General features: G+C 40.0%; 1 protein-coding gene across 1 annotated transcript; it reads left to right on the forward strand.

Moving 5' to 3' along the window:
• The first annotated feature begins 428 nt into the window (after positions 1–428).
• ISOC1 (isochorismatase domain containing 1) lies at positions 429–16,550 on the forward strand. The gene is made up of 5 exons (XM_058823716.1): positions 429–744; positions 10,186–10,305; positions 10,473–10,676; positions 11,067–11,183; positions 15,070–16,550. Exons 1-5 carry the CDS (start codon positions 445–447, stop codon positions 15,214–15,216), a joined length of 888 nt encoding a protein of 295 aa, XP_058679699.1. The 5' UTR covers positions 429–444; the 3' UTR covers positions 15,217–16,550.
• Positions 16,551–17,323: the final 773 nt, after the last annotated feature.

The raw sequence follows: 17,323 nt of genomic DNA on the forward strand, positions 1-17,323 counted from the left end.
GCCCGCGCTCCGAGCCCGACCTGCCCAGGGCACCCAGCAGCGCGCTCTATCCCCGGACCCTGCGAGGGCCCCGCCGGGGCCGCCACACCCGCGGTGTCCCCTTGCCCCTCTCCGGGAGACACGGCCTCTCTCCGCCCGGACGAGGGCAAGTGCGCCCGTGTGGGGCTCCTCTTCTCACTGTCCGCCTAAGCAGGGAAAGCACCATGCCTCCGCCCAAGACAGCCCGTGTCCGCCCGAAGAAGGCACCCCGGCACCGCTCCGACCCCCGTGGGGGTGCGGGGCAGGGCCGAACCCCATGGCGGGGAGGAGGAGCAGGAGCAGCCGCAGCCGGGATTGGGGCCCGCCGGCACCGCCCGGCCGGTCGTGGGGGAGGAGGCGGCGGGAGGAGGAGCGGTGGCGCGGACCGCAGCGAGCTGGCGGGGCTCGGCGCGGCGGTCCCTGAAGATGGCGGCGGCGGAGCCGGGCGCTGCTCCGGGCAGCGGGAGCTGCGCTCCAGCGGGCGGCGGCTCTGTGCCCGTCCTTTTCTGCTTCTCGGTTTTCGCGCGGCCCTCCAGTGTGCCCCACGGCGCCGGCTACGAGCTGCTGATCCAGAAGTTCCTTAGCCTCTACGGGGACCAGATAGACATGCACCGTAAGTTCGTGGTGCAGCTCTTCGCGGAGGAGTGGAGCCAGTACATCGACCTGCCGAAGGGCTTCCTGGTCAACGAGCGCTGCAAGGTGCGCCTGGTCCCGCTGCAGATCCAGGTGAGAGCCGGCCGCCACAGGTGCGTGTGAGGGCGGGCAGCCCGTCCCGTCCTGCCGCGGCGAGCCCCGGCCCCTTCCGGGAGAAGTGAGGGATCCTGGAGCCGGCTGGGACCGTGGGCGCAGTCCCCGCCGCCCGCGCTCAGTTGTTTCTCCGTGGAAACTTTTGGTTTCCCGAGCCGGGGAGGCAGGTGCGCTTTGCGCCTCACGCGTGTGGTAACCGGGCTTTGCCTTCGGCTGGCCAGAACTTACTTGGCGTCATGAATGGGAAGACAAGTCAGGTCGCTGAAGTAATCAATGCTCTCCGCTAAATCAGGCGGCTGGTCATACCCAGCCTTAGCCGGGGGTAATGCTGCGAGGTGGAAACTGCAAGAGTGCCAGTAAAGTGGGCTCTGCCAGAGCTCGGTATCTTGGCTTGTAGTTCACCAGGACCTCTGTATCCCTCTTTGCCTCAAAAAGCTCTTTCTCATATTCAGGTCTACAGCTTGGTAGTTCTGTAGCCACAAACCAGGAAGCCAGACTGCAGATAGATGCAGTTACGTGTGCTTTCCTATGAAGATACTTTTATGCCCACTAGAGATTGGCGCAAGTTGTGCTCTAATACTTCCACTCAAAACATTTTGCTTCTTCCTTTTTCCAGTATCGAAGAATTCAACTTAAAAAAACCTCACAAACCAAAACAGACCCCAGGATTAAACCCCACATAATTGCTGTTTTCATTCTGAACATTTAAAAAAATTATTATTAGGAAATTTTATTTTGCCTAGCTGACACTTCTCAGATGTTAGAGAAGTGTTATCATGAGAGCTGAAACATTGCTTGTCTTTTCTTACTGTTTTCAGAAATGTGTAATTAATCCTCTTTGTAAACTCTGCTTAATCATGGTGTCTTGTATGCATAAATTCTCTAGGTGGTCTGTTTGCTTTCATATTAAGGATGTCTTTGGCATCTTTTATTCTTAACTTAAGGTATGGAAAGAATGGTTAAGAAGAGCTAACTAGTTTAATAAATGATTAGCACATCATATACATTCATTATATTCAGTTTAAAAACTTTTCTGTTTCTGTGTTGTAATTTATGGGAGCCCAATCAGAAAAACTGGAAAGGAACAGTCTTTCCGGCTTGCAAAAAGAGTTGGTATAGATGTTAATGAAAGCAAGGATTTTAAAAACAGAATTTGGGTATTCTGGGCATATAACAGTGTTTCAGGTCAAAATTTGGTTCTCATTTGTGCATGCAGATCACTACTCTGCAAAGACTCCCTTGCAGATGCCTTCTGCACTGAAACTGTAAATGCAGCTCAAGCATTTGTAGCAGGACATACGTCTTGGAATAAAGGTCAGTACTGAGACAAGGATGCATCACTCCCAGGGTGCAAATGCACTATACGGCTTTGACTGCAGGGATTCAGGATGAACCAATATTTTATGCATTATTGCCTATTTGATTGCCTACTTACACCAATACTGTTGCAGTTCTGTTGCAGCTGTTGATATTAAAAGGATGGTATTTGTGGGTTATTCCTTGATATGTTTCAGCAGCTGTGAATGAGCTGAAGATGTCTCAAATGAGACATCACAATGATGTCAGTCAGCTTGCCTTAAGCCAGAGACAGGTGCTCAGAGATCACTTGTTTGAGAAACATTTGGTATGATACAGACACAGCTGAGCTTTTTAAGACCTTTAGGACTTAGTGATGGGAATATTATACTTCCTGTGTATTCACTCAGGCATTGCCACTATTATATGCCCTTTTTTCCTTCCCTCCTGCTTTTCCTCCCTCCCTTCCTCCATGATTTATCTGCAGTTACACACAACATTGATTTGTCAACTCTGTGTGTGGCATAGTCAGTGGAATCCCTGTTTTGGATGTATGTTTCAACTTTTGCTTGCTGATGTGATTAGACTTTCATATTTAGAAAGATATTTCTGATTTAAAATTAAAATTCAGAGGTGCTAGCAGCTGTATCACTAGACAATAATTTCAGTGTTTTTATATGCACGTTTTATGAGGTATATGTATGCATTTAGTTGGAGGTAGGATTTTAACCTTTAAGGCAGCTAATCTGTGGTATATTGTCCTTCCATTTTGACTCCTGTGCAGGCCTGTCATAGAAGGATGCCTTTTGGTATAATAGCTCACAGAATGTCAGCATCGAATGATGTTCAACTGGTCTGTTTCAGTTTCTTGTCCCTGCAGCTCAGGGGGGCAGTAATCTCATGGAGGAATTACCATATGCTGCCCTTGGAAAGCCACTCCATGAACTCAGTTCAAAGCTTGATCTGTGCAGGGACATTTGCTCTTTTGTTGTTTTATGCCTTTGTACCATCCTCATATGGGTACGTTTGTTTGGTCCAGGTGTCCTGACACGAAACAGTCACTTAAGCTTTTGATGGCCGTGCAGCGTTAGGCAGGCTGGTGGGGAGCACTGCACTGTGATGTTCTGCCTGGCTGCCACTCCTCAACTTGGATCTTCTCCACCCCAGACATGCAGAGGAGAGGGACATTTCCTCAGGCCTCTCTCAAACGGAGGGACTGCATCTGCTTTTCATAAATTTTAAGTCTTATAGATAAGTCTTTTAATGGGAGACTGTAACATTTGTAGTTTGGATGAGGCAATGGAGACCACTTTAATCACCTCTACATACAGTTGAATAGTGCTACAAAAGTTATTGTATTTTCCTGTAGTGTTGTTGTACCTGCTTTTGGAGGAGAGAAGTAAGGAAAAAGACTTTGGTGATATCCAAAGAAAAGATGGCTATATGCACATTACAGCTGTGTAATAGAGCAGTTTAGGCAGCTAGAGAGGCTGTTTCACAGTTACTGTCATAACTTCAAGGTGGCTTCTCCTCAGGAGGACTTGTGCTCTGTATTTACAAACTAGTAAACCTTAAGATACTGAAGCTAAAAGGGTAAAATTATTGCTGAAACCATTGCATAAAAGTACATATATTTCAGGTTAGTTTTTTGAGAGAGGTTGGTGTCTCAGGCATATCTGTCTTGAAAAAACTTCTGCTGAATGATAAGCTAAATGAAATATAGCAATTAATACACAGATTTTCACTGTTATTGCATATACCTGAGATTGCTCAGATAGTCTGGAGCTAGAACTAACTAACTCAGGAACCCAAGTCCATTTTCTGAAGACCAGGAAAAACCAAAGCATAAATTGCAGGGATTCTATTTGGGGTTTTTAGGGTGAAATTAAAATTTTTGATAAATTGTTACATTCCTAAATAAATAAGTATTTTGAAAAGCAGCTTGTGGGACCTTAAAAAAGGGGGAGGAAAGGGGCTGAAAATACTGAAAGAGGATTTTTTTTCTCAAATCCAGACTCCTTGTTTGTATATCTTTACTCTGTAACAAGCATTTTAGTAATTTTAAATTTTGCTGAAGACTTTTGTACTACATTAGTTATATGTACGTCATGTGTTATTTTAATCTAAATCTGTCCTTTTAAAATGCTGAAATACATGTAAAAGGCTGCACATTAGCTTAGCATAAGATAAATATTTGTGTTTCTAAATTGAAATACTTGTAACATGTTTTTCTCTTGAAATACATCAAACTGAATTTATTCATTTTTTTTACATTTGAAATATAGGCAGCAAAGTACAACTGAATCTTACCAATTTTCTTTAAGAAATACAGAAGAAAAGGTGGTAGCTTCTTTTTGTTGTTGTCTCTGTTGTGCCATTCTTGAAATACCAAGGTTACAACATCCCCCAGTCTGCCCTTTTAGTATGTAACATTTAGTAGGTGACATGAGATTTATGACATCACTAGTGATGTCAAATGGGGTTATTTCTTTGCTTCCAGTTTCTTGTTCATTACAAATACTGTGAGGAAATTCATTTTGTAAGTCTCATGATTTCCCGGACTTTGAACAGGTAAAGGACAGGTTAAAAGCTAGTCAGTATATGTGAATATTTTTGTAAAGCTGAATCTATAATTATAGTACTTCATCTCAATCACATTTTTGTCTGATTGATAATAATAATAATAATTAGCAGAGATGATAAATAGATGTGAAAAAGCACCTCTCCTTTCCCACCTAGGTCTTTTCTAGAGTAGGATTTAAAGCTGTATGTGACTTGTGACAGCATACCTTTAAATCCTGGTCTGGACAAGGTCCTAGAGATGACTTCTTTAGCTGGGTAAAAGAGCTGCATCAGGTTACTTGACCATTTGATGTACCTATTCTGGTTGTGCTGTGGGTAACCTTCAGCTGGAGGACATAAAATCCTAACTAAGAGAAATGAAGTGCAACAAGTGGAAATGCTTATGTACTTCAGGTGAACTTCAGGTCATTTGGGTTTTGGTGGTTTTTTTTTTTACTTTTATTTTGAGTTCAAGTTGTTTAATAGTATTGTGGCTGAGTAGATGTAATATGCAGGGTGGATTCAGGCAGATACTGTGTGGCTGCAGTGGCTCACAGTCCTTGCCCAGCTTGCCACTCTCTGCAGTGAAGTCAAACAGGTGTTGATGTGCCAGCCCAGGTTTGATGTTTAGGTGTAGTTTTGCCCTCACCCCAGCTCTTTGGGATGTTCCACTGGGAAGATCTGGGTGATTTTCACTGCCAGATGTGAAGTGGAAGTGTCACAGCATTCTTGTAGATGGGGAGGATGGCATTGAAAGCAAGTGAGTTGTAGGATTTATGTGGCACACTAAAGAACTAGTAAACTAAACCTTTCCTTTATACATAGCAAATGCTTACATGAATGTATTTATGGACTCTGTTAGCTACTATTTATGAAACTGAGTTTCAAACTGCTTTCTGCTGCACTCTGCACTGCCTACATCTGGTCTTCCATGTAACACCAGCGAGTGTTGACTCTTTGATGTTAGCTTCTCTTCCAGTTTCCTCTTGTTCTGCCACAATTCAGATTGCAAGCTAATCAGAAATAAATAGAAAAATCAATATACAAATTATTTGTGTTAGACTTTGTAAAAGCTTTTATTTAGCAAATATACAGTTGACACAACTTTGTTTTAGAGAGGTGCTGGCATGAATCTGAAGGCATAAATTAAATCATATGAAACCAACTTGACAGTAAAGAAAAGCAGATATAGTGCTTTTGCTCCAGCTCCCTGTGCTTCTTGACATAAACATATGGGATTCTGTGGAAGTCTATAGTAAGAATACTCTGTGGCTTGAAACACAGTCAGTTTTCTTCTGCACTTCACTGTCAAATCAGAATAAAATTTAATTGTGCTCTATAAAATGGCTTTCAAATCCACTGTTTTTAATTATTCCATTGTTCTTCTTGACAAAACATAGGGCAAATACTGTTTTTGCAGAAGATCCCATGCTGGAAGGAGCTGCAAGCATCTGAAAAAGCAGACTTCAGGTATTTCAGGACAAGCTGGAAAAACAGGGTGCAATAAGATGCACTTCAAAATGGAAGTAGCAATGTAGAAATAATCAGCTATACAAACAGAAGATGAGGGAGAGTTCAGGGGATGATTTATAAGTCTAAAATGTACTCAGGAGTCAAAGTATCGTCCATTATGAAAAGAGCAAATACTGTACTGAAAAGTACAGAATAAACAGGGCCTGGAAGGGCTGTGAATTGGCTGATATTTGAGGCCCTGCTAGAGCAGTGAAGTAGTATGGGCAGAGAAACACTGTTTTGATTGAGTGCAGACTGCAGTTTGAGAACTACCCCAGGGAGGACCATGAAAACAATTTGTAGGAAGAAATACTAAAAGCATTCAATACATTTTAGAATAAGGAGTGGGAAAGGAAGGCCTAAAGGGAGACCTAAAAGTCTGATTCTTAATGTCTGGTAATAAGTTTTGCACATGGTTATCCATGTGAAGGAGGGTTGTAATGCGTTTGTGTTTCAAATTCACTGTGGAGCTAACTGGAAGTAGTACTCATAAATGTGTGCAAAGGAGCTATGGATGAAAAACCACTGAAAGGCAAAGGTAACAGAGCTGTGGGATGGGTTTTACAAGAGTTCTGTCTCTGATGGGTCAGACCATGTGGTCATCTGTGAAGAATATTATTTATGTTTGTTTGATCCTTCTGTAGGGCAGGACTATGCTGCTTCTTGAAGACTTTCCAACTCTCTTCACATTTGTTCCTCTGCTAGGGGTGGTGGTGCCATCTGCTGCACTGGCAGAGGAAGGTGCATATCAAGGCAGTAGATTAACTTCACATTGATCATTCTGTAGTCGATGATGGTTTGTGGTTCAGACACATGTTAAAAAATTACAGAATTACAGAATCAGTTAGACTATAAAAGACCTCTGAGATTGAGTCAAGCCTATGACTGAACCCTGCCATATTAATTAGAGCATGGCATCAAATGGTACCTTCAGTCTTTCCTTCAATGCCTTCAGCGACAGCACCTCCACCACCTCCCTGGGCAGCCCATTCTAATATCTAATCTCCCTTCCTGTGAAGAAATTCTTCCTAATGTCCAACCTAAACCTCCTCTGGTGCAGCTGTTAAAGTGATGGAAAGATTTAAAGGAGAAAGTTACAGTCTTTGCTTGTCATATAAATGCTAAGACAAAATGGCACATTTTATGAGTAGGAACCACACTTATAAGTATTGTTTATTCCAATTTTTCTGTTTTTATTGCTGAGCAGTAGGAAAGTTAAATGTCATGATTGACTTCTGTGATGGTAGTAAGTGCCAGAGCTGGAATGGGTCACAGTATGTGTTTCCTGTGGTGTTGAATTGTACATTAATACTGCCTGCCAACTGCCTTTTTTCATTGTTCAGGCAAATGGTGGGGTGTGATGGATGGTATTCAAGAACAAGGTGGTTATTTAATTTTATGTCCAATCTTTCTTGGTCCCAGACCTCATTTATTACCTGCTGTAGAATTGCAGAAGTGTTACTTGGGAAAAGTATCTAGAGGCTGCCTTCCCTGGCCCCTTGATCAAATCAGCTGCTGCATTGCTGAATACTAAAAATCTCATAGGATTGAAAATCTCACATCTGTGGTAAATTTTTTCAGTGCAGCTGTATCTTCCAGTGAAAAAGATTTCCCTAATGCTTGTTGTGATGCTCTTCTGTCTTCCTGTGGTATCAGTGAGCCCAGTGTTACATCATCTGCACTGTGGTGGTTACTGTGTTTGCCTCTGTAACTGCTAGTATTAGAAGTGTTGCTGTTTGGCTCACAAGGACTGGAGGAACCATGTTTATGAATGCTTGCTGCTTTGGCAGTAGTGGTGTAATGAATCTGAGAATTGAGGAAATTTAGTATTTGCAATTGTTAGCATACAGGTAATTTTCCCAACAGTTTGAATAGGCCATTGCATATGTTTAAGCATTGCTATTATTAAGCACGGCCTTGGGAATTCAGATCAGCACCATTTTACTCTGGAGACGTGTTGAATCAGTGAAAGTTTTGTAGTGAATATTTATCAATTCCTAATTCCTTTGTGGTGAGTTGACCTTGGCTGGCCACCACGTGCCCACCAAACCACTCCATCAGTTGTCCTCAGTAGGACAGAGGAGAGAAAATATGACAAAGCTTGTGCATCAAGATAGGGACAGAGAGGAATCTTGCCAATTACCATAATAGAAAAAACAGACTTGGGGAAATCAGTTTGATATAGTGCTAATCAATAACCAAGTAAAATAATCAGAAATAAGAACAAATGTAAAAACACCTCTTCCCTATGCCTCCCTTCTTCCCTGGTTTAGCTCTAGATCCAACTTCTCTACCTCTTCCCTTCAAGCAGCACAGAGGGGTGGGGAATGGGGTTTGTGGTCAGTTCATAAAACTTCACCTCTCCCAATCATTCTTTCCACACTCTTCCCCTGCTCCAGAGAGGGGTCCCTCCGGTGTGAGATAGTATGTAATGAACTTCCCAAATATGCATCCTTCCCAAACATTCTGCGCTTGGGCTCCTCTCTAGAGAATCACAGTTCACTTCAGCGAGTCACTTCAGCGGGGCTCTTCAGAGTCTCAGCCTTCTTTAAGGCATATTGCAGGCTTTCTTCAAGGCTCTGCTGTGGGGTCCTCCACGGACTGCAGGTGGATTTCTGTTCCACTATGGAAGCCCATGGGCTCCAGGGGCACAGTTGCCTTTTCTTGGTCTGCACCAGGAGCTGCAGGGGAATCTCTGCTCCAGCACTTGGGGCACCTCCTGCCTCTCCTTCTGCAGTGACCTTGGTGTCTGCAGTGCTCTTTCTCCCACATATTCTCACCCTCCTCTCACAGCTGCTGTTGGACAGTGGGTTTTTTTACCCTTTCTTAAATATGTTAGCATAGAGTTGTCACCAGCATCACTGATATAGCAGATCTGTCTTGGATTTAGCTGGCATTAGTGCTCTCTTGACATGAGGCTGTTTCTGGCATCTCACAAAAGCCACCCTTACAGCCTCCCCCCACAACCAAAACCTTGTCACATTAACCCAATACACCTGCACTCTTCCAAAATACATTCTTTTACAGATTTTGTAATTTTTTTTCAGTTTAAAACATTACAACTTCAGATTGCAGGAAATGAAGTGTATATAATTAATGGATACTTCCCAGAAGCTCTTTATTCAATTCGATTTATCTGTCTGCTGAAAAGCTCCTGAATGGATGTAATTTCTCTTGAGTTGCCTTACAACTAAATGATAGTATGTAGCTCTTTTCTTTCCCTTAGCTTCCATCTGAAGCCCTATACTTTGGTTCGACAGGTAGTGAAAGTAATTTGTCTATAAAAATACAAAGCACTCTTTCTAAGTGTAAGAAAGTTAAGTATTTGGTTTATTTTTCTTATCCCCTTCCTTCCACCCTACTTGGTACCTTGTATGAGGGAAACTCTAGGAGATTACTTTTGTCATTAAAATGCATTCAGTTTGGTTTCTAATATTTACAGTCTCGTCTACTTTCTTTCTAGCCTTGGGCTTTCATCAGGCTTGTGCTAAAAGATGTCATAGACAAATCAAATTGACTACACAATGGAAGTATTGAATATATATACACATACAATATTTGAAAGCAAGTGGAAGTATGAAGTTTTTAAACTTTAATGTATCCTGGGTCTATTTCAGTTCCAAGAATTGTGGATTTAAAAATGAATTTGAAGAGTGTAATTTTGCTTTTGGTACTTTTTTTTTTTGCTATGATTTAGGTGGTGTGTTCCTCTGCCTCCCTTCAGAGTTCAGAAACATCCATGTACATTTATGTGGAATTATGCTTCCCACCTAATAAAATATATTAGGTGGGAAGCATAATATTATATGTACGGTATAGTATTATATGTGATTATATATTGATGACTATACCGTACTGTTCAGTATCAGCTATTCATTTTACTTCAGAAACATACCAAAATCAAGCTTGAAAAACTTGTCTCCTATTTCGACTCAAAGTAACATAAATCCATAATCTAGCAGATGTATTGCAAACTCTTCCTCGTTCTGCTACATTTCTGAAGGGATATCCACTGCCATGGAAAACATTGCCTTTTTTTCTTTTTTTCAGATTACTACTTTGGGCAACTTGACACCCTCAAGCACTGTTTTTTTCTGCTGTGACATGCAAGAGCGATTCCGGCCTGCTATCAAATACTTTGGTGATATCATCAGCGTGGGCCAACGACTGGTATGTTGTAGTGAGTTCTGATCACTTGTTGCAAACTTTTTTTATTATTTTACATACAGTCTAACTATTACTTAGTATTAGGTAACAACAATGTCTTTGTTATTGTTTTTCTACTTTTTCTGTTTTTTCTTTTTTTTTAAAATGTTTTCCTCTCTGTCCTCTTACAGCTCCAAGGTGCACGGCTCTTGGGAATTCCAGTTATTGTCACTGAACAGTATCCTAAAGGTCTTGGCAGCACTGTGCAAGAAATTGATTTAACAGGAGCTAAACTTGTGCTTCCCAAGACAAAATTTTCAATGGTGCTGCCAGAAGTTGAAGCAGCATTAGCAGAGATCCCTGGCGTCCGGAGTATTGTCCTCTTTGGAGTAGAGGTAGGCGTATTGCCATTCTGATACTGGTTTATGGTAATGTTTATTGGCCATCAAAGGGGCCTCACTTTGTGTAATTAAAACAAACCAACTCAGTTTATATAATTTATAGTACTTAGAGCTTAGATATCCTCTACAGAATAAATTATTTTTGTGTTGTCATTAATATTATCTCATTAAAGAATTTGAGATGAGATACTTATAAACTACAGGCACTTGTCACAATCTTAACTGGCATTTAAAATGCATATTGAGTTCCCTCATACTGCCAGGGGTAGAAAAATACGTATTTGAACTCTAGTTAATTATGTACTCTACTTTGTGATTGTGTGACTTTCATTTCATAATAATGGTTTGTTGGTGGCTTTTCTACCTTTGATTTCTCCCCTGTAGACTCATGTCTGTATCCAGCAAACAGCATTGGAATTAATTGGCAGAGGTCTGGAAGTTCATATTGTAGCTGACGCCACCTCATCAAGAAGTATGATGGACAGAATGTTTGCTCTTGAAGTAAGTTTCTTAGGCAAGGCTTTCTTCACCTTGGGTTGGTATATTAAGTTCTCTGCTTATTGTAGGCTAACAAGGAATTTCTATGGACAAAGCAGTGGATAAAATTAGATTTGAGAAGAGATGAGTACTCTGATTCTTAAAATAGCATTGAAAATGGAGAAAAAGTACTGGCTTTTTTTAATCTCCTTGAATTATAATTTAATATGCATAACCCAGTTTGGAATGTTTGGAATTTAGCAGTGATTTTTTCATACAATATAGATTGCTCCGTATAGACATTAGTATTTTAGCATGTCCCTTTATGCAGTGTTATCTCTACAGCAGAGCAAAAGTGCTATAAAGCTTTTGGCTTCGTTGTTCCAAAGAGTATTTATTCAGGTGTGGAAATTCTTGAAGTGCAACTAAATACAGTATGTGATCCTGTTCAAATATCCTTGTACCTCTGTCCCTCCTCCTGCTTTCCTTCATCAGTGCAAATTAAAGCTTAATCGCAAGACCCTGATTATAGTAAAGATTCCCCTCCCCCCTGCTTTTAGGAGCTTAGGCAAACTAAATGTTGAGAAAGTGGAGATAAATGTAGCAAGAAGATTTAAAAGCACATACAACTATGTTGTAGCAAATTCATTAAAATGATTTTTTGATGGTGTACTCCCAATTTGCCTACAGGCATCACTGTTGAAAGTCAAAACCCGATACATACATTAAGTATTGCAATTTTTTGCCTCAGGCCCTAATAATTATTTGAAGTAGAAACTAATGATAACCACAGCATGTTATGCTTTTTCATAGATTTTGAGAAGACTTAATTTCTTAAAGACTAAAGAGAAATCCCCAGCACACAGTGATTGATGAAACCCGTGACTTTGATTAAGTGGAAACCTAATGTCAACTGTCACATAGAGCATAGGGACACACAGAGTACAGGAGTGACTGAAGTCATGGACTTCCCAAATCAATATGGTGCAGCAGCAGTAGGAGACAAAACAAATACAGAAAACCTGAAATCTGTTGGCCTTATTGTGACCTTATTATGGCCTTATTGTGTATGTTTTTGTACATTTATTACTTACAATGTGTCTGTAAGCATAGAAGTTGGGCCAATGTAATAAAGGTTAAAACAGTGACTAGCTAGCTTTGCTTTACTTTCTAGGCTAAAAGGTATTGATCTTAGAAGTGTGATTGCTTGCAAAAGCTGTAAATTTTTCCATTTTTGGTAACTTTTTGGTACACCTTTGCGATGTGTTCTCAGTAAGCAAAAGAAAGCGTTTTTCTGTAGTCTCTTGTGTTGTCAGTCATTACAATATGAGTGAGCCAATGCTGGCCATGTGGAGTTGAGCCAGCAGTAGCACCTTCTCTGCTGCACATGGCAGCAGCACATACCAACATTGTCTGCTTCTTGTGTTACAGAGCCTCACTTAAAAGTGCTACCGAGGGATGTGGGCTAGAGCAAGCAAGACATGGGCGTGCTTGGGAGGAGGAGACCAGGAGAAACGGACATGTATTGGACGTGTCCTTAATGCCAATTGACTGTGGCATTATGGGGGAGGTGGGCAACGTACCAAAGTCTTGCATAATCCTGCTTTAGTTTCACCATACAGCTCACAGTTCCTAGTCACATTCTTTTAATAAATGATTTTAACGTTGTCTCTTGTGCAAACTTATGCAAGCTGGTGAGCTGAGGTGAGTTTTACTGACCAGGGTTCCTGGACCCTTTTCCGTACCTTTCTGGGAAGATGAATGTAACATTTGCCTTTTCACAATAACACAGCCCTTCTCTATTCACGGTGACCTTTCAGGAATAATAAAGAGAACTTTGCAGTGATAACCTCAGCAGCCCCAAATAACTCCCATCTGGTCCCACCTGCCCCTTCAGTTCTCCACATTTCCCATTGCATAGCATGTGTTTTGATTGTACTGGTGATGAATATACAAATATTTGAGTGGTGTACTAGGAGGTGCAATTTGACTTAATTGGTAATGAAAACATTCATGTCTGCTTGGATAACAGGTTGTTTCCACTTCTGTTGTGTGCTTAAAAATGACAGCAGGCAACAACTTCTAGTTAAAAAACCCCTCAGAAACAAAAAAAATCTTGAAATTTTCATTGATGAAATAACTCAGCCCAAAAGTTCAAGGATGTGACTATTCTGAATCTGCCCTGTCTGATGAAGATATCTTATGCCAGTGCTTGGTCTCAGATTGAGGCAGCTTCATCTGCTCCTGCTGGATTTCTTTTCTGTTCTTTGTCTTTTCTAGTTTTTTCTGCAGTGTGGATGCAACATACTGTCAATACTTTCCTTCTCAAAGACTCTCTTCTAAGAAAACTTGTGATTTCCTTGGAAATCATCTAATATACTTAGCAAACGCATCTCTTATTTTCTGCTAATCTAAAATTTATAAAAAAATTATCTAGTCCTAGAGAAGATATAAGTCAATGTCAGCCTCTTTTGACATGTTACGGTGTGTTTTGCTTTTAAAGAGAAGGTGTTCTCTCTTTTCAACCAACATTTCACAGACAGAAATGATTTTTAAGGGTCTAGATTTTTTTTCTCATCCATGCTAGTTAAAACCAAAACCTTTGTATTCTTGAAGAGGCTCATGTTCAAAACATTGCTATAATATTTCATATTAATTTTTCTGTTTTTCTTCTTTTTTGTATGCATGTGAAGTTTAACAAATATGGTTATACTGAGTAGGAGAGCTGAGGAAAGAATGGCAAGTAGGAAGTATTGAATTCAGTAAATCCAATATTGTTAGTTTGTTGTTATGTAGGCTGTAGGTACATATACTTTACTTGTTGGTCCCTTAAAGTTAGTAACTTTCACCCACAGGTGGTTTGTAATTGAAGAGCTAGAGAGTTTGGAGCTTCTCTTTGCTTTAATGATTACGGTTGAAACTTGTATGTACATATTGTCTGTTCTCTGCCGCTAGCCCTCCCTTAGCCCGTTCAGGATCCCATTAGACCCTGCTCCCATTTGGGGGAGCATGCAACTGAGTAGAGGATGAGGGAGGGAAAGCTGACTCTGTGAAGAGGTTTACTGCCAAAGCATCTGTATGATGGCTGGGAAGATGATGGGGGACATGGGTTGATAAGCTTTTGGTGAGGGTAACTTTGTTATGTAAGCAACAACCACATTTTTAAAAGTCCAATAACTTTACAGTAAGTCCTGTGCCTTGGGCTACGTGAAGCCCAAGCCCTGTTGAGTTGCACACTTACAAGATCTAGCAGACTTCTTTTGGTTTTGCTTTCTCTGCAGCTGTATATTTTATCCTATAGCCTGTGAGAACTGACTGGGGTTACTGTCTGTAATGAAACATCATTTAAAAAGAGCTGCTGTCGTACCAGTATGATTTATAATGTCTGTAGAAGAGATTTTTCCTCTTTTTCCAGAAATTATTGCTACTAGGTGTGCTCTGTAGTCCAAAAGCTGAAGTAGTTGTACATAACAAGGACTGAGAGAGAAATTGTTATAATTTCTTGCTTCATGCTGTTCGGTTGGACCTTGCTATTTTATTTTTTTCCCCAGGCCTTTCATCTGCATGAGAGTGAAGAAAGCTGTCCTCTGGGTTATGCAAGGGGAAGGGGTTGTTATTAAGATGTGTGGGGCTGCTGCCTATTAAATCTGACTTGGGGAAAGAATCTGCTTCAAGTAGGAAGCCTTATTTGTAATCCAGGGCAGCCTTTGGCCATAGGAAAGTCTAAACCCTGTCAGTTTTTCATCCTAGCTTTATAAATTATACCACTAAGAAATGCTGGAATGGAATTGGCAGTGTTTTTGTTCACAGGAGATGTTTTTAAAAATGCTATCTATCTTTTCTTTCAAAATCCACTCATTCACATTTGCAAATACCTTACATGATTTCTCTCTGCTCTTTTATTTTTCAGCGTCTTGCACGTACTGGAATTATAGTTACTACTAGCGAAGCGATATTGCTGCAGCTGGTAGCTGATAAAGAACATCCGAAATTCAAAGAAATTCAAAATCTCATTAAGGCAAGTGCCCCTGAGTCAGGGCTCCTTTCCAAAGTTTAAAGCAGGTATGGAGGAAGCAGATCTCACTGTCCTCTTTACAGAGGAAGGAAGGCTATAAGTGCACACATACATGTTCTTTCACTCGAAGTCTGGTAGGAGTGTAAAAATAAAAATTGACATATTTGTACTTGCCTTAGTAAAATTTTCTGGTTATATGTCTGGGTGCAAGTGTGTTCTGTTTAGTTACAGCTGTCAGAAGTTTCAGGTATCATAGGACCCTTTTGTTGTCAAATTTCTTTATTAAAAAAAATAAATTAACAGAGGTGCCTGCTAGTCTATACTATACACTGATTGTAACAGCTCAAAAAATGCATATTTCTGTGACACCCCTTGATTGTGTGCTTTGCAGTTGTTCTGTGATGTCCTGTTTTACTTTTGTATTAATAGAAGATAATTACTTGTTGGATAAATGTGATGTGATATGCTTTAATGTTCTATATAATTGAAGTATTTTATTAGGGCAAAAGTTAAAACTGAGTAAGATATATGACCTATATGTGCGCTTTTGTTCTCTAGGATAAAATTTAAGCACTTTGAGGCAAGACACATAAGTCAAGCAGAGCTGATGTTTGATTGCCCTAGGTAGCTGAAGTCTGCATCATGACTTCTGATTATACTGAAATTGACTGCCCAAGGCTGTACTTTCCTTAAGTGTATACAAACAGAAGACTGTTGTGTAATGAGTTCTTTATAAAAAACTGGTGTAAACTCCTTCAGAACTTAGGAATATTACCAAAGCTTTAAATTGGAAATGCTAAGGACATTTAATAATGAAAACTTTACAGGTTCATGTGCTAAATCTACTAATATGTTTAGATTTATTTTGCTTTGTTTTACCCCCTGTTTAGTTAGATTGAATAATTCTGTCTAATTTACTCAAGAGGGCTCTGAAAGAAGGTTTAGCCTCTTTTGGTTTTCATGCTTTTTTGTGGTCTGTAGTTGGGTGGAGTGTGAATAGAATCTGGTCTAAAAATATTCTTCAGAAAAATAGCATCTTTAACATTATGATATATATTTTTTCTATCTAGAACTAATCTTTGAACAAGTGATTATTCATAAAGGCACTACCTTCATGTTCTAGGGGATTAAACAATGTTGTATAAAGTTTACAGTGTGCCTGAGACATTTATTTTTTTTAAAGAGTACTAGAAGATGTCCTACATAACCACTGATCTTTTTGGTAGAAAAGCTATTAAAGTATATGTATTGTTTTAAATTGTCTATTTTCCCCACAAGATGGCTCTAAAAGAATTGTTTCATAAATAAAAATAATTTCAGTTATTTCATATAACCTTTATATGTTCAAAAGAAATAAAAAGTTAACATTTGCTGTCTCTTTTTTGCTTGTGATATTTATTGTAGAGCAAATCCTGAAAGCTGTGTTTGCCATGGACTTTATTCTAGTTTGTACAGCTGTAGAAGTTGGATGTCATGGGAATTTTGTGTAAAGATCAAGGGTGGATAATGTTGAATGATTCTTGTCTTCAGCATCTAGTTACAGTGTTATTTAACACTCTAGAATATGAGGAATTAACATTATGCTTCAAGCTGGAGGCTGGAATGCTAGTTGGGTTAAGAACACTTGCTCTATCTCTGACCTACTTTTAACCTTCTTTCCTCGTATATTAATTGTGTTTCTTAGCAGTACAAAGTTCACTTATATAAATCAAATCAACAGCTGTGCACAAAAATACTGTAAATTTCTTATGAAATAATGAGTTTATTGCCATTTTTACCGTTATGTGTTGATGGTACCAGGAGACAGTAATTGGAGGAAAAACTGTAGCATTTTTTCCCACGTTTATTTTTGAAACCCTATCAGTTGCTTCAAAAACAAATGCATGGACTTTTAAGAGGTAATGGTATTGTTACTAAAATTTTACCACTTTCATAGAAAAGTAAGTCGAAGGACAGATGTTGCATCTTCATTTACATTTCTCTTTTCAGAAATTCAGAAATACCCAGGGTTATCTTATAAAATGGAGCTCTTAGATGTGAATTTAGGGATGAAATACATTCGTCTTTTGTTAGATGGATGCATCATTCAGCATCACGTGGGTCATTCAGATGAGATTGTACAAGTGTTTATTTAAAAAGAAGAGGAAAA

This window comes from Ammospiza caudacuta, chromosome Z (genome assembly GCF_027887145.1).
Source record: "Ammospiza caudacuta isolate bAmmCau1 chromosome Z, bAmmCau1.pri, whole genome shotgun sequence".
In the NCBI taxonomy this organism is placed as follows: domain Eukaryota; kingdom Metazoa; phylum Chordata; class Aves; order Passeriformes; family Passerellidae; genus Ammospiza; species Ammospiza caudacuta.